Source organism: Glandiceps talaboti, chromosome 15 (assembly GCF_964340395.1).
Source record: "Glandiceps talaboti chromosome 15, keGlaTala1.1, whole genome shotgun sequence".
NCBI lineage: Eukaryota > Metazoa > Hemichordata > Enteropneusta > Spengelidae > Glandiceps > Glandiceps talaboti.
The window spans coordinates 19,680,963-19,707,285 of NC_135563.1; the positions used below are offsets into that span (position 1 = coordinate 19,680,963).

The 26,323-nt window shown below is 38.6% G+C and overlaps 2 protein-coding genes across 3 annotated transcripts; both read left to right on the forward strand.

The window, feature by feature from the left end:
- Positions 1–4,514: 4,514 nt before the first annotated feature.
- Positions 4,515–5,966, forward strand: LOC144446308 (putative serine/threonine-protein kinase pats1). The gene has a single exon (XM_078136056.1). The coding sequence runs from the start codon at positions 4,515–4,517 to the stop codon at positions 5,964–5,966; it is 1,452 nt and encodes a 483-aa protein (XP_077992182.1).
- A 1,010-nt stretch (positions 5,967–6,976) lies between these two features.
- Positions 6,977–20,340, forward strand: LOC144446096 (uncharacterized). Of its 2 annotated transcripts, XM_078135801.1 has the most exons (15): positions 6,977–7,115; positions 8,189–8,442; positions 8,733–8,903; positions 9,889–9,979; positions 10,528–10,611; positions 11,034–11,135; positions 11,648–11,776; positions 12,356–12,574; positions 12,773–12,844; positions 13,240–13,314; positions 13,937–14,158; positions 14,989–15,168; positions 15,597–15,786; positions 16,906–18,722; positions 19,047–20,340. In XM_078135801.1, the coding sequence occupies exons 2-15, from the start codon at positions 8,225–8,227 to the stop codon at positions 19,428–19,430; spliced, it is 3,954 nt and encodes a 1,317-aa protein (XP_077991927.1). In that variant the 5' UTR covers positions 6,977–7,115; positions 8,189–8,224; the 3' UTR covers positions 19,431–20,340. The 2 variants fall into 2 exon arrangements, with proteins under 2 accessions (XP_077991927.1, XP_077991926.1); XM_078135800.1 differs by having other exon boundaries at positions 16,906–20,340.
- Positions 20,341–26,323: the final 5,983 nt, after the last annotated feature.

The following is a 26,323-nucleotide window of genomic DNA, read 5'->3' on the forward strand; positions in this document are numbered from 1 at the left end:
TTGGTGTCTATTTTGAGAGTTGTTTCAAGGCAAATTGATAGGACCATCAGTGATTTGCAAATTTTGTTTTTAAAAATAAGTGAAGTATTTGGTCAAAAGACTGAAACACGGAAAGTACTTGGTTGATTGATGTAACATTTAATGGCGTTGTCTCAGTGATTTTGGTGAAAGATAATTCAAGGCTTCATGATTGAACCCTTGGTGCATAAAATAGGTCTAAAAACCTTGTTTGTGGTGGCAAGACTTGACTTTGTAGCTGCCTTCCTCTGTCTGTCTGTCTGTATCTCTCGCTGCCTGGTCTCCTTCTCTCTCTCCCTCTCCCACCCTCTCCCTCCCTCCTCTCTCTCTCTCTCTCTCTCTCTCTCTCTCTCTCTCTCTCTCTCTCTCTCTCTCTCTCTCTCTCTCTCTCTCTCTCTCTCTCTCTCTCTCTCTCTCTCTCTCTCTCTCTCTCTCTCTCTCTCTCTCTCTCTCAGTTTAAAGTTTTATACCATTAAATGGCCTCCTAAATGTCCCTATTTTATAATTTTAAAAAGTGCTTACTGTCCCAAACCCTCCCCACCAGCTATCATGGGGGCTGCTGTTTCTGCCCAGAATCAAGATTGAAAGATAAACCCTGCTAAATGAATATATCCAAGTACAGCCCTTTTTCGCAAAGCTCACATATATTTGTAAAGACATCTCTCATTGCTATGTATGGACGCTGAAGTTGATTTATTTCCACTGTTAGTTTAATGTAGTGTACCATGCCATACTGAAGTGGAGGAGGGCACTGTATAATTACTCATTGAAATATGTGTAGCAGGGAAGGGGGGGGGGGCTACGAAAATTCTTGGGTCCATTTTGGTGGGTGCCATTAATTTTTTGAGGGGTGAAGGGAGGCTGTGAAACTTAAACTTTGACCAAAATAACCCAACCCAACCCCCCCCCGCCGTAAATTCTGACCCCAGCCTTTAGCGATTTTTTTCCGGACAGATAAAGCCCGTTGTCCTCATTCTGTTCAGATTCAGTTGAACTTTGAAGCTAAAAAAGAAATGTTTAATTAATTAATACAGAACGGAATACATTTACGATATTATCAAACACAGACTGGAACGAACATTGATCGTTGTAATGATTGATATCAACAAAACAATTATACCCTTCTGACACGTGAATATACAGACACAGACTTTGTCTTGTCTGTGGTACAGATGACTATCGAATGCGGGTACGTTTCGAGCGGTACCGTAAAGAGGCACTACACATTTGTACTGCAAGTAATACTGGGGTCCCAAAAACTGCCGCGTTTGATAAATGTTTCATAATTTCATAGGAGTAGGCTAGAAAATTATACTCCGAAACGTGTATGACCCATGAGTTGTACTCCACAGATTGGCAAAGATTCAATGTGTAGATGCGATACCCCTATTTTGTATCAGAATTTCCTGATTGGAGCTACTAGGTCAAACTTTGAAACCCTCTGTACCAAGCGCCGCAACTCGCACCATAGTATAAGTTGGTTCTGTTGCTCAGCTGAGAGATAAAAACAACACTGTCAATACTTGAACTGGTAAGTATTGTAATTATTATATTTTATGTGTTATTTGTAATTATGATATATTGCAATTATGGAGTCAGTAAATGGTACGCCTTTTAACAAAAAAAGTTACTTAAGTCATGCATGTGTTGCTGTGCAGCAGTGAATTTCTGACACATTAAAGCAGCGATACTTCCTTATATACACGGTAACTGACCTACCAAAGTGCCCAGTATGTATAGAATATTTGACGGCAAATGCCAATGCCAATATCAAATGTAAAATATTTGATACCAAGGGGGGGGGGGTGACATGAAAAAGTGTGGAACTTGCAAAAGCGCCAAATGTCGAGCATAATTACATTGTAAAACCCATCAAAATGCTAACATGCTAAGATTTGACTCAGAGATGTGTATAGTAGAGTAAGGCATAACGTGCGAAAAAATTAAACATTGCAAGGTGCAAAATGTCATACTTACAGATGGAAAATATACCATTTTTCAATCCTAAGAGTGAAAAAATGTAGATCAGCAAATGTGCGAAACTTATCAAGCGCCGAAAACGTTAAAGAACGTGAACGTGTTTCGACACGAACGCATGAAAAATACAAAACATACATGGAAATACACACAATATGTTTTAAAATGACAAACATTTCAAAAATTACAACGTTGTATCTAGAAATGTGCCAAAACTGACCAAAGAAATGCTTCATGAAACTTCACCCCCCCCCCCCCCCCCACAATATGGTAGGTGAAAATTGACCCCTATTGGAAGAACACTTTGAGGGAAACATCAACTTTTCTCCTGATCATTATTATACATGTACATGTATCTATAAACGTGCCCAAATGTTAATGTTAATAATGAAATCTGAGATAAAAGTCAACTTCTAACCGTTAACTTCTGACCCTGGATTACTATGAACTAGTTACCACGGTTACCTGTATGCTGGTTGATACACGATATTTTGGGTGACAGGTCTGAAACCGATCTCAACATGTCATTACTTGAAGAAAATCGATCCGCTATAAATCCGTTAAAACCAAATTGCAAGAGGGGTTAGGAAAGACTTAGCTTTACATGGTGTATATAGGTTTTTACGTAATTTATTATTCTTGTGAATAATTAACGAAATATTATTAATTCAGTCAGATGTAGATAACTGAATATAAAAATTGAGTTTGTACCTCAAATACGTATCCACTATCTAGGAACGTCAAGTTAAAAGCACATTGATGAGAAGGTCAGAAGGGAATCTGCTCAGGAAATGATGTTCCTCGTCACGAAAGCCAGAAAGGCCGCGTCCACGTCACCGTCCACTCCAGAGAAGGAAGTCATTAGTTATCTCTGCCACAAATCCTATGTGTAGGTGTTGAATTATATACAAACCAATACTGATCTTTGTGACCTTCTTTATCGTTGGACATTTTTCTAAATAGGGTCACCACCCGTTGTATCTTTACAAAGACGTACACAGTTGTCAATACAGTAAATGTGTCAATTTGCTGTCATTGAATTATTTCCAGAATGGCGTCATGTAAGTTATGATATCATATAAAACAAGTATTAATATTTGCATGGTTCACATATAAATACGTTGCATATATCACTATTGTACGTCGAACACTCCTAACAACCGGTTTGGTCTGAACCTAACTCTCTGAACATTATTGTTTCAGGTTCATCGTAAAGGCGCATAATGGACTGTTCACATAAAGACGACATTTTCAGAGCGCCGAGAAGTTTCAACTTAGGAACAATGGCCCAAGACAAGAATCTAAAAACTACCTATAACGATGCAAAGATTAGAGGGGAATTGTCATTCAACAGGTGTAAGGTGCTGTTCTTTGGTGATGCCCACGTTGGAAAGACAAGTCTCAAACGACGGCTTACTGGGAAACCATTTCAATCAAAAGAACCCGTCACGGAGGGCATCGAGGCACATACTTGCGAACTCAGGGAAACTGATGGACATTGGGACGAATGCATGGATGGTGACACAAATGAATTGGAAGAAGCAGCCGCTAGATACACTGCTGAAAAAATGACAACAGTGTTGCCTAAACGACTCAGTTCTTCAAACACGGACAACAACTCTCTCATTGACAAGAACGATATCATATATGTATTCAAATTCTTTCTTGCTGCTTTTATGATTTTGAATGTTTTTCACAAGAATCCTTTAACATTTGGTTTCATCTTTCTAGAATGGGTAACGATTTTGTCTATTATATTGAATGGTGCTGATTTTTATAATGCTTATAGGATGTCATGTACAATTTCTATCGAAATATGTATACTTAATTATCTAGAGCAGTATGTTTCGACCGCCGAGATATGCCCAAGTTTTACACCAACTTCCCTGTGCATTCCTATAGTGTGTATAGCATGCGTTATGTTTGGAGCTATGTTTGGCTTCCTTACAGGCACGGGGTGTCGATCTGGTATGGCATTTGGGTTTAGTCTGTTAGTTCCCATGGAACAAGTCTTACTGTCAGATATAGTTGATTTTGAATGGTCTGCATTATTCTCGTTAGTATTCGGAAATTTCGTACCGGTAGCTTTTTTCACTTTTGTATTTTTCATAGGGTTAATTCTTCTCAGGTTATTTGATAAATCGAATTCAATTTTCATGTATTTTATAATTCTTTTACAGTCTATATATTCATTATCAGCATCGACCCCGTTATCCTTCTTGTGTTGCCACTTGTTTCGGGCTTTCTTGATTTTATCGACGGCAACAATGAAACATCTACTAGCACAACACAAGCATTTTCAGTCTGATTTTCCATACTTTAAGAAGAAAATAGTAGGGTTTATTGCAGGAATTATTATAAGTTTGTGTATGGGTTGGAAGTTAGGACCTCGAGATTTCTCTCGTTTGTCTGTGTTCGTGTTTATACTTTCGTTTTTAAGTCACCCGGTTGTTGAATTGTACATATACTTGTGTCGTGTTCGTCGTGCTTCTACTCCGCTCGTCAAAATTCGCAAAGCAATGGTCCAAGTTGGCAAAGCGTTACCAACCAGATTACACCTACTAGATTTTGCTGGTGATGAATTGTACTATTCTGGACATCATATATTCATACCAAACCATGCACTTTATTTGATAGTTTTTAACTTCATTGATGCAGTAGAAGATAAAACAAAACAACTTCGGAGAATCCTGTTCTGGTTGCACTCGATTTTCATACACTCAAAAGACAAAGACACGGCCGTATTTCTTGTAGGTACCCATAGAGATAGTACAAATCCTGAAAATCGTCAAGAAGTGGCAATTTATTTTGACCGAGAGCTTAGTGAAGTCAGTAAATTTTATGACCGGTTAGTCGTCAACAGTAACAACACACATGTATTCCCAGTCGAGAACGATGGCCCGTTTGATCTAGATATGAAGAATCTCCGAGAAAAAATCTTGGATTGTATTCAAACTACCAATCGTTCAAGAAAGATAATTCCAATACGATATCTACACTTCTACAAATTCATAAAGGAAGTAAGAAACCAGAATTCAAAGAAGGGTCGTGTCATGAGATACCGTAAGGTTCTTAAGCTCGCTTGCACAACTTACGACATCCGTGATGAACAGGATTTCCGTGACATGCTAACTTTCTTCCATGACACAGGAGAAATTATACATCAAGTTGAAGACGTCATACTTGACCCCCAGGTTCTGATTACCCTGCTGAAACATCTCATGAAGCCCCCTCCCCTTGCTCATCAAGCCCGTAATCTGAAGTCAAGTTGGAAAACGCTGAAGGAGAATGGTATTGTAGATGTACGTCTTCTGGAGCATATGGGCCATTCCATTGGGGTGTCAAGGAAACAGGTAGAGTCCCTGCTAACAGCCTACGATTTGATGTGTCCCTTATCTAATGATATGTCTTTTTTGGTTCCTAGTTTGCTATGTAATTATGATGCTACCAAACTTAATGGGTGGAAATCGTGTTCTGACGATGATGTCTTCTACTTTGACTTTAATGGTTTTCTACCCGATATTGTATTTGTGCGTCTTTTAGCCAGGTGCCATACTAGTTCATCCGGCAACCACAAAGTATATGCAGATGTTGCCGTCTTTTCTTTCGGAAAAGATACAGCTATATGGTATAAACTGGAAGTTCTACATCATCTTCCCGAACAGAATCTGATCAAGGTAACGGTGCAAAAGGCACACGGTTGCAACTCTAGAGGTTTTGTCCAGTGGTTGCTAGAGCAAGTAGAGGCGATAAAACAGAGAGATTTTCAATATCTCGAGTATACATTTGGAGTTTTGTGTCCGAAAGAAGAACACACATACTTCAGGAAGCTACACATTATCAATTTGCCGTCTGGTGCAATGGATGACACACTGGTGCCGATTCTGTGTGAATCAAGGAAAGGTGAAATTGAACTATTCCGAACTGCAAAACCAAGCACCAGCAAAGACAGCAAAACTCAGCCCAGCTAGCCACATTGGCTGAGGGAAATTGTGAAGAGGAACTATAGATTTCACTAAACCTTGCATCGTAAATATATCTAGGCAACACATGATCATTTTGAGAATGCATGTATTGCACAAAACGTAACCATTTTTTGTGTGCATATAAATGTTATGTATGTTTACTGATTGATACGGCGTTACACAATGTACGATTTAACCCAAATATGACTGAAATTAATTTGATGCATAGCAATTTTAGGATTATATCTCGATCTGTCTTTGTCAACTTGGAATGGGGAGCATTGGTATTTATAAATGTCTACATGACTAAGAAATGTATCATTATTACATATAAGCGTAATACATCGATTCCTGATTATAAACAAAATTTTACGAATGTTAAGTTCATTTACAGAAAATTGAACCGTAACGTAAAAGGCGGATCCAAATATGAAACCAAATATTTAACATTGGGCATTTATTACCACAAGGTTGGTAATGTATAATTTACACGTGGACGCTTCTGAAATAACCATTTGACGAACGTTTAGTATATTTGTATATTTTTTGTAAACATTACAGAAAGTAGAATACATTCTGTAACCTCAGTATGAATTAAAAATTAATAAAAGTGTATCTAGATTAAGTGGAACAGTTTATTGTACATGCGATAAAAGTAATCATGTGTGATATATACAAGTATACACCGCATACCGACATTTACGTGAACAAAAGTCCATAAACCATTGTCGATGAGGGCACCATTACATTAGCCAAAAATAGTTCTGGACGTATTGGTTTACAACAAAACTCGAGTTGTGTGTCCAATATATTTGCTAACAACAGAAGAGATGCCTTTCTATCACAATTCTTACACCTCGCAGTAAATCATTTTGAAGGTATAGCATGTGAAACATAAATTACGTCAGTACATTTTCTGTTTTCTCTCAAAATTACCCCCGAGTCCCGTAAATGTAGTTCTGTGGATGGATATTGAAAATGGTGTGCTTCAATCTGCACATGGCTGACGATGACGACATGTAAGCAGTGAGCCAAGTCATCGCCGTGCCCAGTCGACTTGTCGCAAATGTAGCGCCTACCGTGAGCACTAATCAAACACTGATTATTGAGAACACTGTCGTATGTGTCAATAGACAATACCAAAAACTATTTAAGGTAAGTGATAATCGAGTATTACTGTTTTGACGCTTGGCAAGTGAGGTATTTCCCCGTCATACACACTGTGTGTAATGTTGACGTGTGGCTTTTGTTCGCCCGCCCGTCCTGTAGGCTGTATATTCATGTTATGATTGTTATTTTATCGAATCGGTAAATTGACAATGATTCGGTGTATGTTTAGTTCAGTGGTTGAAGTGTTGCCGTATTCTGCAACACGACTGAATAAGTGCTGCACCAGAGGAACACCTACATCTATAAACCAATCCGTGTTTGCATATAATTTGGTAAACGTCAACACTGCATCCTTGCTTGAACTACATCGAAATGTACAGTAGACACCGGGTCAGCCTTCGATTACTTACCAATGATGTATCTCACAATTGAATCTGTCATCGCTGTCGTGCACTAAGCAACAGGACATAAAAATGAATCGGTAGTGCAGAATCGAATGCAGAGAAACGTTATACACTGTATAGTATAATCCTATTATGTCATTTTATATATTGATGATTGCAATGTTTACAAACAAGTTCACTGTTCAGGTCATCATTACCTTTCAATATTCGTATACAATATATGAAATTATATTTTGTCTGGGTTTTTTTTCAGTGTTATTATTGTTGATCTTTATAAATATTCCACTAAATGTTATTAATAACTAATCAGATCTTTACAGGTAAAATATGTTTAAAACAGCTTATGTCCTTGATCTACCCTAACAGTTACACACACACACACACACATACACACACACATACACACACACACACACATACACACCCACCATTTCTAGATATGGGCATTTGAATATCCAGACAGTATGGTAAATTGGTACAGTTACACTGCATACATCAAATTGTATGTGATAGATTATATTACCAACTCTTTGGCACTGGAACCATGCATAGCAGTGCTCAACTCTACTATTTAACAAGCCTTTTCTATGGCTCTGCCAGGCAACTGATTTTCAACCCAAAATTTTAATCCCCACTCCAACATTTGTATGTAAAGTGATTTTCATTAATTTATAGACATATTGATACATTAGTACATTGTATTTGTATTTTCAGATTGAGTGATGCAGAATTGTCAAATTTACATGTGAAATGCCACATCCTTTAAGCCCTGATTTTGGACTGAGATCAAGAATGGCATCCTCATTCCTATTCCATCTATCAGCTAGAGAGAGAGAGTTGGATTTAGTACTCCTAGATCATTGCTATGCCAAACCATGGAGTGCACACCCAGACGCCAGCAGTGCCAGACCTGCAAGGACATTGTTTGTCCCTAGGACACTCAGATATCAACACGAGAAAGGGCTCATGTAAGTATCAATATAGAACACTCAGATATCAATATAGAACACCCAGATATCAATATAGAACACTCAGATATCAATAAAACACAAAATTTCACTCTTGGCAATTTCCTTGCACCAATTCCTGTCATGTGGGCAACTTTTACCGAGATTTTGGTCAGTTGTGGCCGTGAGCCAAATATCTAGCATATTGGATAATTTTGGTTATTTATGGCAAATTCCTCACCGTATTTCACACTGATGAACAGTTAGTTTTAAATGCTAATACTAGATTTGATGTGAATACTTGATTTCAGAGAGCCTGACATCGGTGCTGATGTACTGAGCACACCTAAAGTACCAACCCTTCCATATGATGGCTCCAAAGCAAGGTCTGTTATGAACGAATGTGAAAGACATGTCAACTTTGCTAGGTCCACACCAGAAGATGGTCCTGAAGATTGGGAAGAAAATGTTTCAGCTCTCAGGTAAAAATATCCCTGTGTTGTATATTTGAGGTATAGTAGCCTTGATAGCTGTGAGTCTAAACTTTCCTATTGGTTATGATTTTAAAATGTTAACTATCAAAATGCTTCACAAGTTACAGCAACTACCGGTAGACTTGAAGGTATCACAATTTATTGTGATACTTATAACAAACTGAAAAGGTTCCTTGTATAAAAAAAATACTGTCCATCCTTTCTTTTCCTTCTGAAATAAGTTCTTCATTGACACTAGTCTGAATGCAAAGGTAAAAATTCAGATTTTTCTGTAGCACCCACCAACAGTTAGTACTCCTGGCACAGACCTATAGTGGTACAACCATACAATTCTAGATCTTTAAACATGTTTATCGGGTCAGTAAAACCATCATGTAATTGCCACTCTGCCACCTAGCGGTAAAGCCAGTAAACACACAGTTTGTCAAAGCCTGTCAACCTGAACAGGTGAAACATTACTCAACTCATGGGGTTGTCGGTGGCTGAGTGGTTAAACTACTTGCCTCTTTCCACTGCAGTCGGGGTTCGAACCCCATTCAGGGTTCGATTAAATTTACCACGCTGTAATTAAGAAGAGTGTCGTTCAGTTTGACTCTACTGAACAACGTGACCCCATTTACATGTATACAGGTGTAACTGCTGCACATTTTAATCTATACACACACCAGGGCTCGAAATTAACAGTAGTCCCATGCCCACAGACTACCAATTCTTGTCATGGGGCTACCATAATTTGCAGCTAGTAGCCCACTCAGGCTACCACTGATTATGTGATGAAGATGGAAGATTTATGAACATGAAAGTATTTTAATAACACATAAATTTCTAATAAAAGAAATCTGTTTTCAGGAATATGGAACTACAGATCACAATACTCGGGCTACCAATTTCAGAATTTCACACACACACACACACACACACACACATTCAACCAACTTTATTTTCAACAAAAGTCCATATTTTCTGTACGTAGAATTGGATGGACAGCCCAACAAAATAAACTATTTAACAAAGTTGTGAAAGCATTGAATACAGACAGACTTGCAAGACTGACTTTTGAAAATGTAAGTATACTTTTAGTTTTAACGATAGCTTCTAGATTGTTGAGTTTATACTGTATAGGATTTCCAACTATTTAGATTCTGACTGTACTTGTCAGGTGTAAAATTTCAACACATAGACTTGAATCAATGTAATAGATAAATCATTATGATGTGTACTCTAAAATCAGACGAAAATAGAGAGAAAACCATATACAATAGTTCACTGATCAGAAAGTATCAAATTGGCAAATTGAAAAATTTCCCTTTGAAGCACTTTGTCACTTTTCTGTAATATTTGTACTTACAAATTGACTGAAAGCAGTGTATTAGACAGGTTATTACTGAGTTAACTATAAAATCAGATGAGAATAAACTGAAAATAATTTCTAGTATATGATATGATATATACATATTGCAATCTAATCCACTGATCAGAAAGTATATCTCCAAGTAGCAGATGATAAAGGTTTCCCTTATACAAATTCTTAACACTGTTGTAACATTGGTATACACAAATTGAACTCTCCAAATTATATGTGTAATATACTCGTGTTTTTTTGTTGATACAGACACCAAATGAACCTGTTATGAGAAGAGTTCATGTTGACAAAACTGCTAGAAGAGTACGTCAGGTCTTAGCAAGTGTAGGATGGGTAAGTTACTTTCACAGTACATCACATGATAGTGGCCACATAAGGAACTCAACAAATCAAATTTGATACATGTTATTCTCACAATCGTCCACTTTTTCACTGTTGAGAAATACTAATGAATTATTCTACCATCCTGTTGTGACCCATTGGTCAAATTGAAATGATATACACAGCTCAAGAATAAACACTTTACATAAACACTTAACATGGCAAATGACAAAAATTTCGTTGAAAATATAGAAAAACCAGCATTAAAATCTCATACTATAGGTACAGGCGTAATTGGAACAGAAACAGAAATGTAGTGAAAAAAAAAAAGTATTTACAAGAGAGACAAACAGACAACATGACTCATTGATGTAAAAGTTTGACACTGTATGTTGTGAGATATGTGCTTCATGTTGTGTTATATTTCTTCTCAGGATGCCAAGCTAACTCAGTGGTTACATATGACATTGGTAGAACATCTCAGTACTCCACTACTTGCTGCATATCTAGATGTATTACAAACATTGAAATCAAAGGTTAGTTCACAAAGTTTGGATTGATAATAAAATGATTGAAAACTTACAAAGGTCTGCATATATGCTAGTGAACCAAAACACAGTAAAACTGCATGTATTTATGTTCTTGGATTAGATTAACTAAATTAAAAATTGGGGGATTGGGTGATGATTTGAATGTAACTTTTCATTTGATGTTGATATGTCCTTGTAACATTATGTTTATAGCATGTGGCAATGTGTGTGTTTATATGTCTGTGATCTCTGTTCGTGTGGTGGACATATCAGGGTATCATCTAGTCTTGTTGTAAGACCTTGGCTCTGTGGTTGCTGAATAAAGCTCACACAGGTAATGAGGACTTCTGTCTGGGCAGCGCCCTCAGTGGTGACCTTTAGTTGCCTTTAGAAGAAGAAGAATAGCCCGAAGGGTCTAGCAGACAGACATTATCAACAACCATACTTTCAACATTTTGAGCTGCTAGTTTTTGTCCATTTCATATTTTCACCATTATGTATTTGTTACTTGTCACCAGGTGCCGTCTTTAATTGACAAGATGATCAGTTTGACTACATCCAGGTCTGGTACTAGTAGTGAGGCCTTAGCCTTGTTACTGAAAAGACCTTGGGATCCTGCTGTCAGTATGTTAACACAACATAAACCAGTGAGTATTGGCAGCTTTATTTTAAACTCTGTTATTAACCAAAGTATCCTGTACAAAAATATACCCTCTATAATTAACTAGTGTATCCTGTGCAAAACCTATATGCACTGTCTTTAACCAGCATACCCTGCACAAAACATACAAAACCTATATTCTGTGGTCTGAAATTTGCTGTGATAAACATCTTTAATAATAACAACCCTTTAATGTGTAATTGCCAGTTTGGGTAGTTGGGGTATTTGCAGTTGAGGTTTGCTGTTTTCTACTGCCCCTGCATTCACTTCACTTTGATAATACGACTGTGAACAACACTGCAAGTGAATATGTGAGGTACACCACACTGGTATGCATACATGTCATAGGGTTGCCATGGTAGTCCACACCTCAAATGCTATTATTGATTATTGCAAAGAGTGAAGCACTACATAGTATACTATTTCTTGACACATCAAAATGTCACCTTGGCACTTATTTCTCTAAACTGTTCACATTCTTAGATATTATAAAAAAGAATGAGCTCCTGGAGTACTCAATTAACAATGAAAACTCAAATTGTTTTATTTTCATTTCAATTTACAGAAAAAACTACCAGGTGCACCATTGCTATTGATGGCACCGAGTGGACCAACCCATCATTCTCACATATTGTCAAGGAGAATGAGATTCTGGAATTCTCAATTAGCAAATCTTGGTAAAGTCATTCCCGTCACCATGCACACTGTCAATGGTGGGTCTGGTGTTGGTATCAGTCAGTGTCTGGAACACATGATTGGAGCTGTCAGAACCAAAGTATTAGAGGTAAATATGGAATGATTGACCTCAAAATTAGGAGTTTTAGTTCGTGGTGGTTTTCAATCAATCGATCAGTCAGTCAGTTCAGAAATTGTTAGTTTCCCTCAAACTCCAACCATGGAGGATAAAACTTCTTCACATTACATAGATTTCTCCTTTGAAAAGCACATGATTTTCATTCCATCTCTTTCACTCATTCAACAGCTTCAAAGTCATTTTCCAAACCGACCTGTGGTGTTAATTGGATGGTCTGTTGGCTCCCTTATAGCTTCACATGTAAGTAACAAGCAGTAAATATTTCCTTCATACTGGACACATTCTCAAAGTTACTGTCGTAGTTTATTGCTTGATTGTGTATTTACTTGTAGTAACAGTGATCTCATATTACTACTGGTAATTAACACTGTTTATTTGATAAGATGTGAAGCAACAAAGGATTTACAGTAATATGGTTATAACTACCCCTGTCGTTAAAACTTTGCCAAAATAATGTGGATCCAACATGTATAAAATTGTCTTTCTGTTTGAAAATGTTTATACCAAAATAAATATGACGTAATGATGTAAATAAGACAGAAGACATGTACTAGTCATGGTATTTGAAAAAGAATAAAACAAACAAAAGTTCAATACAGCACTTTTTTTCTTGCCTCTCCCGTCTCTTACAACAGGTAGCACTAGTGGAATCAGTTAGTGCTGTTGTATGTCTGGGATTTCCATTTCTTGGAGTGGATGGTACTAGAGGGGTAAGTAGGACAGTTTTTATATACCCCAAAAGTTTTCCCTGCACCTTGACCATTGGACTTTAATAAAGTGGTTTATATTACAGAAATTTGTTTGGTATTGGTATTACATGTCCTAGTGTCGTAATAGTGTTTTAATAGACAGTCCTGTCATCAATCAGTGTTGTGAGCCCCCAATAAGTACAGTGTGGCAGGGCTATAGGAATGGCCCATGTCAATCCATCAGTTGTGTGTTTGAATCAATTAACATCAGTTTATGTTATGATTAGACATTGCTATGAATGATGTTATGAACTTGCCAGCGAAAAGAAATGCTCTCTGTTCATGAGCAAGCATTGTTGTTGCCATCATGACTGTACAGGATGTTGACAGTCCAGACACTTGTTTTATTCTTGCCAGAGAGGGCGCTGTTCCACAAAATATTAGGGGTGAATGAAAATTTAAAAAAAAAAAATATTTTGACGTCAGTTGAAAATTTTGGTCGGTTGGGTAATGAGAAACAAAAAAACTTGTGTCACCCTTAATGAGTGACGACAGTAAAGTACAAAATATTTTGACATTTAGATCATAAAATCTTGGATGTCAACATTTGAATTAAATCAGTTATTGTGATTGGTTGTTGTAGGATGTTGAAGATCCACTATTGGACAGCAAGACACCAACCCTTTTTGTGATTGGCCAAGAGTCAAGTGTGTGTAGCCAAGATGACGTTGAAGACCTGCGTGAAAAGATGAAAGCTGAAACAAGTCTGGTAGTGGTTGGTGGTGCTGATGAAAATCTAAGATTGACCAAATCTAAAAAGAAACTAGAAGGAGTGACTCAAAGTATGGTAGACAGGTGTATACAAGTTAGTATCAATGAGTTTAAATTTATCGAGGAAAAGTATATCATTAAGAATATTTTACTGTAATCTCAAGCTTGTAAAATGTAGTAATAAATAGTTCTTGTTACATGACCAAGGGTTCTTATTATATACATACCGGTACATGCTAACATGTGTGTATTTGTATGTGTATGTGTATGCATACATATTAGAGTTTATGTATATGTCATTATGGTCTTATTACTTACAAGTAACATTTTACCTGTTCAGGTCTACAGGCTTTGTAAAACTATTCGTTTGCTGGCTTTACCACTAGTAGTAAATAACAAAACAGGTTATCCAAACAAAGGAGAGAATAGTCGATTTTCCAGTTCCAAGATGCATTGCGCGAGAGGACGTCCCTTATGTTGTTAAATTTAGTCTTGTTTTGTCTTTATTACATTTGAAATAACATTTTCATCAGGAAATAATGGTAACACATGTTGACCTCTTTAATTATGGGTGATTTTATAGAACAAAGACTGAATGCCATCGATGACAGTGGGATTTTACGGGTAAACCCAGGGTACCGTTGTGTAACAATAGCTATTTATTACAATATTTTGTTATAAATTAACATACTTCTACATGAGTTCATCTTATAAATTTGTCTTAATAAAATTACACAAGGTCCATAACAAAAAACAACAACAGAGAATGTTATATAATGTTCTTTAGAAGTGCATTGGCACATGTTTTCAATAACCCAGGGTCATTCCTACAGTCTCCTTTTAAGTCATACATATAATTGATGACAGAGTGCTACAATCGTCACAAAAAAGACATAATTGATGGAAAAAAATTTTGCTTTGCAGGATGAAATTGCTGAATTCCTTGCTGGTGTGTTATCCCATGAATCTCACAGTGCTCCTGATACACCAGACAATGACTCAGACTTGAAGAAACTTAAGAAAAAGAAGAAAGTGTCAAGAGATTTGTCTACTGAAATGGACTCGCCAGCTCCTAAGAGACGAGCTGGTACTCCTTCTAGTGATGTATGTAGGATTTATTAGGTTTTTAAATGCAATATTTGTATGTATGTATGTATGTATGTATGTATGTATGTATGTGTGTGTGTGTGTGTGTGTGTGTGTGTGTGTATGTATGTATGTATGTATGTATGCATGCATGTATGTACGTACGTATGTACAAATGTATGTATGTATGTTTTTTTGTATGTATGTTTGTGTGTGTGTGTATGTATGTACATGTGTGTGTGTGTTACAAAAATCTGTATATTAATGGAATGAGGGTGTATGTATTTTGAAATATCACATTGCCATGGGTAATAAGATTTGACAAAGCTAGTAACTTTAGAGACTAGAGTTGCTGCATTTATGAGTTTTAAAGATTAAATTTCCAAGACTCTGTATTATAAGTAAGTTAAAAAATCAAATGAACCTTATTATTCTCCCATGAACAGGGTGTGGCTTCACTTCCATCCACTCCAAAGACACCAAAATCACCAGGAAGTCGAGGACAGTCTGATACTGGAAGATACCAACAACCAGTGTTTTCCAAAGAGTATGCTGCCTTTGTTGCCAGCATGAAACAACAGCAGCAGGCTGTCAGAGAAGCTAGGGAAGCCAAAGAGGCTGCCGAGGCTGCTGCCGGTTAGTAGAACACTAGAGAACATTACCATAGTCCCATTGAAGTACCCACTAACTGTCACTTTTCCTCAGGCCAAAGTAAAATGTGTGTTTCTGATAACCCAACTGACCTACTTTAAGCTGTCAACCCTAAACATTTTTACATCCACAAACATGTGAGAATTTGCTTCTGTTTCTGTGCAACTGTTCATGCCATAGTATTCTTGGTGACGAATTCTTTTAGTTATAGTTGGGCATATGGAGACATACAGAGTCACTGATTTTCTGGCTTGGTGTAAATTTCCATGCTATAGTATTCTTGGTGAAGAATTCTTTTAGTTATACTTTGGCGTATGGAGACATACAGAGTCACTGATTTTCTGGCTTGGTGTAAATTTCCATGCTATAGTATTCTTGGTGAAGAATTCTTTTAGTTATAGTTGGGCATATGGAGACATACAGAGTCACTGATTTTCTGGCTTGGTGTAAATTTCCATGCTATAGTATTCTTGGTGAAGAATTCTTTTAGTTATAGTTGGGCATATGGAGACATACAGAGTCACTGATTTTCTGGCTTGGTGTAAATTTTCATGCCATAGTATTCTTGGGGACGAATTCTTTTAGTTATAGTTGGGCATATGGAGACATACAGAGTCACTGATTTTCTGGCTTGGTGTAAATTTTCATGCCATAGTATTCTTGGTGAAGAATTCTTTTAGTTATAGTTGGGCATATGGAGACATACAGAGTCACTGATTTTCTGGCTTGGTGTAAATTTTCATGCCATAGTATTCTTGGTGTCGAATTCTTTTAGTTATAGTTGGGCAAATGGAGACATACAGAGTCACTGATTTTCTGGCTTGGTGTAAATTTTCATGCCATAGTATTCTTGGTGACAAATTCTTTTAGTTATAGTTGGGCATATGGAGACATACAGAGTCACTGATTTTCTGGCTTGGTGTAAATTTCCATGCTATGGTATTCTTGGTGAAGAATTCTTTAGTTATACTTTGGCGTATGGAGACATACAGAGTCACTGATTTTCTGGCTTGATTTGTATTTATACTTGTGAATCATTGTATGTCTTATGCATTATGTATTTATGTGTGAAAACATAAACATTTGTGTTCTGTTCATCAACAGGAAAGGCAAGGGGTGTAAGTGCAGCCAAACGCAAAAGAAGTCGAAGCCCTTCAGGTGGTACTGCAAGCACAGCTAAACGTAAAGCACCCCTAAAGGTACCTACGTCTGCTCCTAATATAACAGACATTGGTAGTCCAGCTACAAGTCCAACTTCGCCTGTTGTTGTTCCTGGTGCAGCACAGTTATCAGGACTACTGCAGGGACATGCAACGACAACTAGTACAACAACTACCAGTACACCTACTACCAGTCTGGCACAAGTTATAGCTATGGCCAGTGGTACCAAGTCAGTCAGTAAAATACAACAGCTTGGTAGCACATCACACAGTAGTCTACTACAGGGGTTGAGCTTCAGTTTACAAAGTGGAACTCTGCCTGCATCTTTGGCTAGTGTCTTACAGAATCAGCCATCTCTCAGTGGCTTGTTTACATCAGCATCTTCTGGATCAAGTAGTACTGTGGAAAGAAAAACTGCCATAGCTGTACAGGGGTCGCTCACCCAGCCTCTGCCAGCTCATCAAATCACACAGTTACCTTCACCAGTATTGTCAGCATCAGCAGAAATTGGATCTAGTATCGGAAGTCTGTCACAGACAGAAGCATTGAAACCTGGTTCAGTGACGGCCATACCTGGCTTCTCTGGTGGGAGAACATCTACAAGCACCAGTAGACCAACAGTGACCATAGCAACACCATCTGGAGCTCATATGCAACAGTTGTTGACCACACTGGCTAAGTCTCAATCTACAGGAACACTAACACAGACTTCATCACTAGCCATCATGGACAAAAATAGTAAAGGAGGGTTATCACAGACGGCACAGGGACTCAGTAGTACAACACCTATACCATCCCTAGCTCCTACTTCTACCAGCACTGCCTCTTCTACTGGTAAGACTCCTACAATCTTAGGCTCTGTACTCAAGCAGAGTCCCAAGTCAGCATTTGTCGCCACCCACAAACCTGACTTGACAGAGCAAGCCCAGGTTCAAGCAATACAGAAACTTCAATTTCATGATTTCCCTTTGACCACTGCCTCATTGAGTAAGTCAACATCTGGTGCTATTATCACTCAAGCCAAGATTCTGAAACAGCTGGAAATCTCACAAATCAAAACATACCAGCAAGGCAGTGGTAGCAAAGTGACTGGTGTTCGTACTTCCGTGCCTGTCACAATAGCTATGCAGTCTGTTGTCAATACCACAAGTCATGGAAGGATCTATCAGGCTAACCCTCTCTCTGTCACAGCATTGATAACCAGTACAACATCATCGGTTTCATCACCAAGAATAACAGGACCAGGAATGACAAGTCTGACCATACAAGGATCTTCTGTCAAAGAGAACCCAAAGACCGCCTCTGATCATGCCTCCTCAGCTTCTCAAAAGCTAAGTGAATTAAGTGCTAGCAAAGCTGCAGGTAGTACACCATCGGCTACCATCACTCTTGCAAGGGCTGAATTAGCAGCACAAGCATTACAGTCATCAAAAAGTAGTCCTGCATCATCCGGTGCACCATCTCCAGTTCCGTCAACTCGGATCGTCAGTTTGTCTATTCCAGTAACAACTATGATAGTCACCAGTAGTAGTGGTGTAAGCCATTTACAACTTAAACAAGTCAAGCCTGCAGAATTGGTGGAAAGATCCATCAAAGAAGCACTTGCTAAAAAAGGATTAAGTAGCTCATCGTCGAGTGACACGACTGGAACACCGACTTCATCACTTGGTGAGGATGAAATAGACAGTGGGAATGACATAGCAGGACGTGACAGACCAAAGCCAATAAAAACCATCATGTCCACATTACCAACAAGTACTGTTACTATGACACTAACAAAACCAACATTTGTAAGGACAATAACAACTACACCAACAACCAATACTTCAAAGTCAACTTTTGTGAGTACTTCAACAAAACCAGTAATGCCATCCATGAAAAACCTGTGTTCCACAAAACTAGTGGTATCCACGATGGCATCTACTCCTTCTTTAAAACCAACAATATCTGTAGTTAGTGGCACATCCACAAAACCGATATCATCTGTGGTGAGCATTACAGGAACAAAAGCAGTATCATCTTTAACAGGTACCATGACAATGAGACCAACATCCTCTGTAGTTAGCACTGCATCAGTAAAACAGATCTCATCTGTAACATGTACCCAGGCTACAAAACCAACATCATCTATAGCAGGTGTCATGGCAACAAAGTCGACTTCATCTGTAGCCAGCACCATGGCAACAAAGTTGACATCATCAGTAGCAAATACCATGGCAGCAAAGTCAGCATCATTAGTCCAAAGCACTGCAACAACAAAACCAACATCATCTGTTCAATCAACTCCATCATCTAGCCAGTCTGCGGCATCAGCTGCTGCTGCCGTGTCTTCAGAACATGCATATGTCAGTACCTCGCAGCCAGCTACTTCAAGCAGTGGTAATACTGGCAGAAATAGAGCTGCATCCAGTACAATTGCAACAACTAGAACCAGAAGAATCAGGACCCCAAGGCATTACTCTGAGTAATAGTCCAACCTGCAATGTTCCATGTCTGATATATGCCGCCAGCCCAACCAGTGACTTTGTGTGTTCGATATATGCCATCTTTCCTACCAACAATGTTCTGTGTCTGTGATATGCCATCATTTTCAACCTCTTTGATGTTGTCTAACCTATGATGCGAACATGTGAATAACTTGTGAACCCGCCATGTTGAATGTTGCATCATGGGAAATGTGATAAGAAATACTAATCAATTAGCATTGTTTGTAAACCACCAATAATCAAGTCATATTTACGCTGACTAGTGTGGGAGTTTTAGTTCATCGGTAGCTCCAGATAAGTTATTACGATAACCACAGATAATCCTATACTCCTTTGCATCTGAGCATGCTCAGTCAGGATTGCAAGTTCCCTATATGTAGTGTTCTTTATTAACAGTGATGTCACTGTTGCTTTTGTGTTTCCAAGAGACACGTGCCCAGTCTGAAGTCAACAATATATCAAGATGGACTTCATTCCATTAGGACAGTGAACTATGTTATGATTATTGTTGATTAGCAATCTAAACGCATCTTTTTCTTGGGTTCAATGAACTCGAGTCATGGATACCTGACTTGGACTTTGAACTGTTTTTGTTGATAAGTCAGTATGTAAATTGTACATAGATATTGTATAGTGTGTGTTTTGTGTTTTTATGATAATTATACCACATGTTGAAAAACACTTCGAATTGAAAAAGTTTTTGTAACTAACTGGTGTTGATAAAATGGTTTGTTAATGAAGTAGGAGAATTGTTGACTTGTGAGATTGCTTTGCATAGTATATGTTGTCGCTGGTTTCCTTCTTCATAAACTTTAAAGTACTAGTCAACTTCAAATTCATCATCATGTGACGTTCCATTATTTATGACTGAAATGTGTATATATTTATGTGTATGGTGTCACAAAGCAATAAACATGATAATACACATACCCAATTGATTGTAACACTTTGTTGTAAAACAGGTACCAATCAAAGACAGCAAAGAGCTATCAATTTATTTTTTTTTTTAATTTTTGAGCCCCAAAATACAAATTTAGGAGAAGCTCTTGAAATGGTTGTCAATTGTGATCGAATATGTGCAACCTTTATTGACACTGGTATAAATTGACATGGCCTACCAGCTATCATGCAATGACAACGTCAGTGGAGAGAAATTGTCAAGAGTCTCGGCACACAGAGTATGAGAAGGGGTTCCCACCTGAATGAAAATGAAAAACCCACCTCTGAAATTCAAAACTAAAGCTATGATTATTGCAGCTAGATCCAAAGACACATTCCATTCTTTTATGCCACTCATAGTTCAGCTGTAGTCACAGGCACATCCATGTGCATTGCATAAGGGCCTTTACAGGTAAACCCTGGATCAGTAGTATCACATTGATCTAGTCTGTATGCCAACTGTGGTCTAACCACTGTGAGTAAAGGTATAAATCATAACGATACTACATAGGAACTAGACTACATTGATCCGACCTTAAATTCATTCTGACTTGAGGAATCGCTTGTCTCTGCTACTCTCCTGTCAGCTCTGTGATATATCCAAGTCACAAGGTTCATGTGTACTACAGTCAAGTGAAGTGTCAATAGTTTATTTTTCCTTACATTTCGTACTAGGGTTTGTTTTCCCCACAGCTTATCTACACTATTTCAAACATCTGCACAGTTGTGATAGTCTAGTTCCTTTATAGTCTGGATGCCAAATGTGGTTTCTAACCAGTCTGGTCATAGTCCCTGAATCGTTACAAAAAGTTATTCATCCAATCAGTACCAACCCCAGCTGCTATAGTGACGTAAACAATGTATAAGTAGCATCTTGAGCTGACAAATATATCATATTTGGATATTACATAACCGCCTCAATAAACACTAACTTTATGAGGGACTGTGGTATTGGTTAGAATTTTGTGATTGATTAACAAAGACATGATGTTACATTCTTTGTCATAAAAGCTTAGCAATTGGGTGTTTGAGATACACACAATCCTTGTTTGAGACACACTGAATCCTGGTCATAAGAGCTTAGCATTTGCCATTTTATGCTACAATTTACTCTACAAGAGAACACTCAAAAGATGCGTTACGGGGGGGGGGGGGATGACTTCTTCAAAGCATCCTGCTTTACGCACTGTTACAATTTTGTGTGGTGTCTAAGACACACAAACTTCTGGTCTGTCGAACCATGGAAGTATAACCCACCATGGTCGAACCATGGAAGTATAACCCACAGGAAGAACAACTGAGTTAATCCCTTTAAAAATCCTTTGTTTTAGACCGAGTTAATCCCTTTATACCCATTGTGTGAAATCCCTCTGATCTTAGGTTGGGTGTCGCGCTGGCAGTGGGCGACGTTGGTTACCAGGGCGTGGCTTTTTCATGTGAGCGTTGCTAAGCCGTCTCTGTTACGGGCAAAGGTCACTGCATATGCGCATAACGTTTCATTGAAAAGACAGCGTCTTCCTGAGGTAAACAGTGTTTGTTGTAACGCGATCGAGTAAGATTGACGGAAGTTACACCAATTTCTAGTTTGCGCACTCGTTTTTGTGAATGTTTTTCAACTCTCGATTTCAATATGTGGAACAAATCAGAACAAAAACTGTCTTTGAAGAAAATGAACCGCAGATTACATGCTTTCCAACGGTATTTTTGTCTACATGTTCCGGTTTGTTCCGGAGTGTGCAGACGCGAGTTGAACATTTTGATTTCTTGACATCACCACGTACGCTCGTGTCCCCTTTTTTGTCATTTGCTTATATACAAATGCACAGGGAAGCATTTTCTTACTTTTTTAGGTGGTTTTGGTGTCAGTAAGACTATTATTTGTCTGCTGTAGTGGTTGCTAAACTTGTTGACTACAATGCGACTCTTCATTTCCCTTACTTTCTATCCACAGGCATTTGTTTCCCGAGTTATGTCTCAGAATATTTCTATCAGAATACAATAAAATGTCGATAATATCGTTAATGTTGACGTATTTAGCCAACTATATATGAAAGGGGTAAAATTACACTTGTTTCTGTGATCGCACAGGTTCACTCGCCGCGAAAGAAGACACGAGGTTTGAAAGGCAGCCGCCATTAGTACCGTACATAAACATGAACTTTCAACCGGCCGTTGAAGTGGGCAAACATTTCGATTTTACCTTCCGTCCCTTCCTAGTTCCCAAATGTAACAATCTTCCGATAAATCGCGTCGTTGTTACAATCGGAGCATGCCTACCAAAGATATCAACCGATTTCTGACGCCATGGATCGGAGCAGAATGTTTTTCTAACTACCTATTTTGCATATTGTCCTAGCCCTTTATGTAACTACAGCAGCACATGTTACGGCCGATAGCGGCTCTCCATTTACCATGTAAACATATCCAATCACTTTTTCGGAAGGTAGTTAGAAAAAAATTATCTCCTCCAATTCCCCTTGTAATTTTATTCTGATAGAAATATTCTGAGACATAACTGGGGAAACAAATGCCTGCGTTTCTACCTCAGACTTATGTGTAACGAGTATCCACGACAACACCCGAACTACGTCATTAATATGCTAAGCTCGTTCCGGACACCCGGAAGTTGTTCACACATCGTTAGGAAAGCCAGCTTATCAAGCTTAAAGTAAGCGGTTACTGATGTGTGAACAACTTCCGGGTGTCCGGAACGAGCTTAGCATATTAATGACGTAGTTCGGGTGTTGTCGTGGATGTCTTGTCTTGTCCAGTAATGGACAAGACAAGACATCCACGACAACACCCGAACTACGTCATTAATATGCTAAGCTCGTTCCGGACACCCGGAAGTTGTTCACACATCGTTAGGAAAGCCAGCTTATCAAGCTTAAAGTAAGCGGTTACTGATTGCAGTGCAAACAGCGGCATCCAACATGTGCTGTTTGATCCCACCCCAGTTGTTCTTCCTGTGGGGTTATACTTCCATGGTCGAACAGAGTAAATTGTTGACATTAACTCTCAAATGCAAAGGATTTATGAACATCAGAAGATGCCGCTTTAACGTGGAAGAGAGCACTCGAGCAGTCAGTAGACATCTACGTGACAGTGTTTTCGGTGACCATCCTGCTTTCCACTGCTATTTCTTGTGTCTCCTTTTTAACCCCTTTCTCGCTGTGTCTTTTTGTACAGTACATACGTCCAGTGTTTACATCAAATTTTAAAAAGTGGTGTATGATACGCTCAAACTTCAATTTTCTTCATCCAAATTAGATGGTACTCTGCCGTGATAGTAGTCCTGCTTGCATATGGAATAAGTCGTCCCTTCCTTGAGCAAAACACGTGCACTGTCTGCAAGCAGGACTACCGTGATAGTGACTCTTCAAAATCACAATATATGACTTGGTCGCGGTCCAATGGATGTTTTGCATCTCGTCAGCCATCTAGGTCCATGGAACCGTAAAAAGGGGGTACTTTTTCAGATCACCCTCCAAGAATATGGGTAGGATGCCCCTTTTCTACTCTCGGAAGAAACTTCCCCAACGAAGGCCCAGGGAGAAAGGTCCTGCAATCCAGGACCTAGTCTATCAGCTAGCCCTCGGATGTTCTTCCGATAAAATACGACACACAGCCGAACAACGCTATCGAGGATGGAACATCCGAGGTCTAGCGAATGTCATCAGGATATAAATAACTGCCAATCAGAGAACCGTATTTAGCGACAAGCACAAACAGAGGACAATAGCTAAATTTTCATGCATATTCATCTTAAGGAGGGGCTTGTATAAATAACCACCAATGCGTTAACTGAAATGTGTGAATGACAACGTCTACACACTCATCAAACTCACAATTACCATAAACCGATAAGCCATAGTAATGACGTAAATGTGTTTGTCAACACTTGCATGCAGAGATTCCCCGAGGTCATAGGTTATTGAATATATTAAAGTATATATATGCATAGATGGCCCAACCCACCACTCAATGTAATCTCAATGGAATGTCCGGTCTGAAAATGACATTCGCTAGACTGTTCGGGCAGGCCCTCACATGCGAACTTCGTTCGCTTATAGTTATAGCATCGAAAGAAAGCCCGAACGTCTAGCAGCAAGACTATCCAGGACCGTGTGCAGCGTATGGATTAGATGTCCTTGAAAGTAAAACCTCCCGGATTTCAGGAAGAAGGGGGTTTTTGCAGTGATTTTCTCCCAGATTCACCAAAAAAAAAGGGGGGGAGTCGTCTTTTTCATTGAAATATCACTGGAAAATGGGTACATATGAAATTTCGCTAACAAGCATGGGTACCCACCCATCCATGATCCAGGGACTGCCACTGCCGGGGGAGTCGGAGAATCAGAATTGTACAGGGTGTTGGTCACTGAAAACACCCGTCGTTAAGACTGTCTGTACTGTCAATCTATGTTGACGGCCCTTTGATGCGTTCTGCTTCAGAGTAAATTGTTGCAGAAAATCCCCAAATGCTAAGCTCTTATGACCAGGATTCAGTGGGTTTCGAACACCTCAATTCTGGTCATTTGGGTGTTTTCTACATCTGACATCAAGGGTTGCGTCAACCACAGTCGATACAGACGTAAGTTGGTGTGGTTTCGCTTGGACTGTTTCTAACTGATGCATCTTTTGATGTGTCCTGTTTTAGAGTAAATTGTTGCACAAAACGGCAAATGCTAAGCTCTCATGACCAGGATTGTGTGTGTCTCAAAAAACACCCAAATGCTAAGCTTTTATGACAAAGAGTGTAATGACTGTGGATGGCTGTGTTAGCCTTCGCCTAACACGTCAACAAAAGGTTAGACCCACTAGGCTACTGTATGTGATCGATGAAGGCGCACAGTACTGGGATAGTAGTATACGAGTAGAATTATGCAGTAGATAACGGTACATACAAAACAAACCAAGTTTTAGCTATTTATGCGAAGCTCCGAGGACTGTGAGAGAATCTAGGCGAAATGAAGAAAACAATTTATAATTTCTTTATATTTTGCGGTGATTCCGGCGTATGTGGACCCATTCTCGCAAACCAGAGTTAGTATTTATATCTCTACATTTCTCTCCTGTGGGAGGCTCGTTAAGAACGTTGCCGTAAAACAGGCCGTGGATTGCGACGATGATGTGGACCCCAGGGATGTGGACTTACGCGATCCTAGAAACCCATGTTATTTTACCCTTTTCATACATTATTTGCCAAGTATCTCAAAATTATCGATATCTTATCTGTATTCTGACATGATCAACATTCCAGACTAGTTGGTGATGATACCACGTTGGCTGGCAATCTGTTCCATATCTCAACTGACCTTCGTACAAAATTAATGCATACTTTCTCAGACAATATCTCATAAATCTGTATCTTATGACCTCCGATACTCGAAACTGCTGCGTTATACATTCCCTTCAATTTTTGTATTTTTTGTATTCATGTCTCCCCTTGCACGCAGATACCAAGCTATTCATGATCAGACATTCGAAGACCAACGTTCGGCATGACATTATTATATACACGATAGCACTGTAGTCATGTAGCGATCTCTATACGTATAACAACAGTAAAAGTAGTAACCTCACTGGAAATTTAATGACAATTAAAAGTCACCTTCGATAGAACGAAGACAAATGTGCCATGTCACTCGTATGGTTTACTGAGGGCTAACGCAGATTTAGTAGATAGTCGTAGATACCAACATGAAAATAGATTAAGACAAAAGAGTATTTTAAGACTTAATCAATAACAAAAGCTTGTTTACATAAAGTAAGCTTGTGCCATAATTACCCAGAATGAACTATTCACCCCCGACAACGAATGGTTAAATCCGTCGTATTTTGGGGGATAAATGTGAGACCTTGGTATATAAAAAGAGTCTTTGTAAAAAGAGTCTTTGTCTACCAACACACAAACAACAGCGCTTGGCATAAAGATA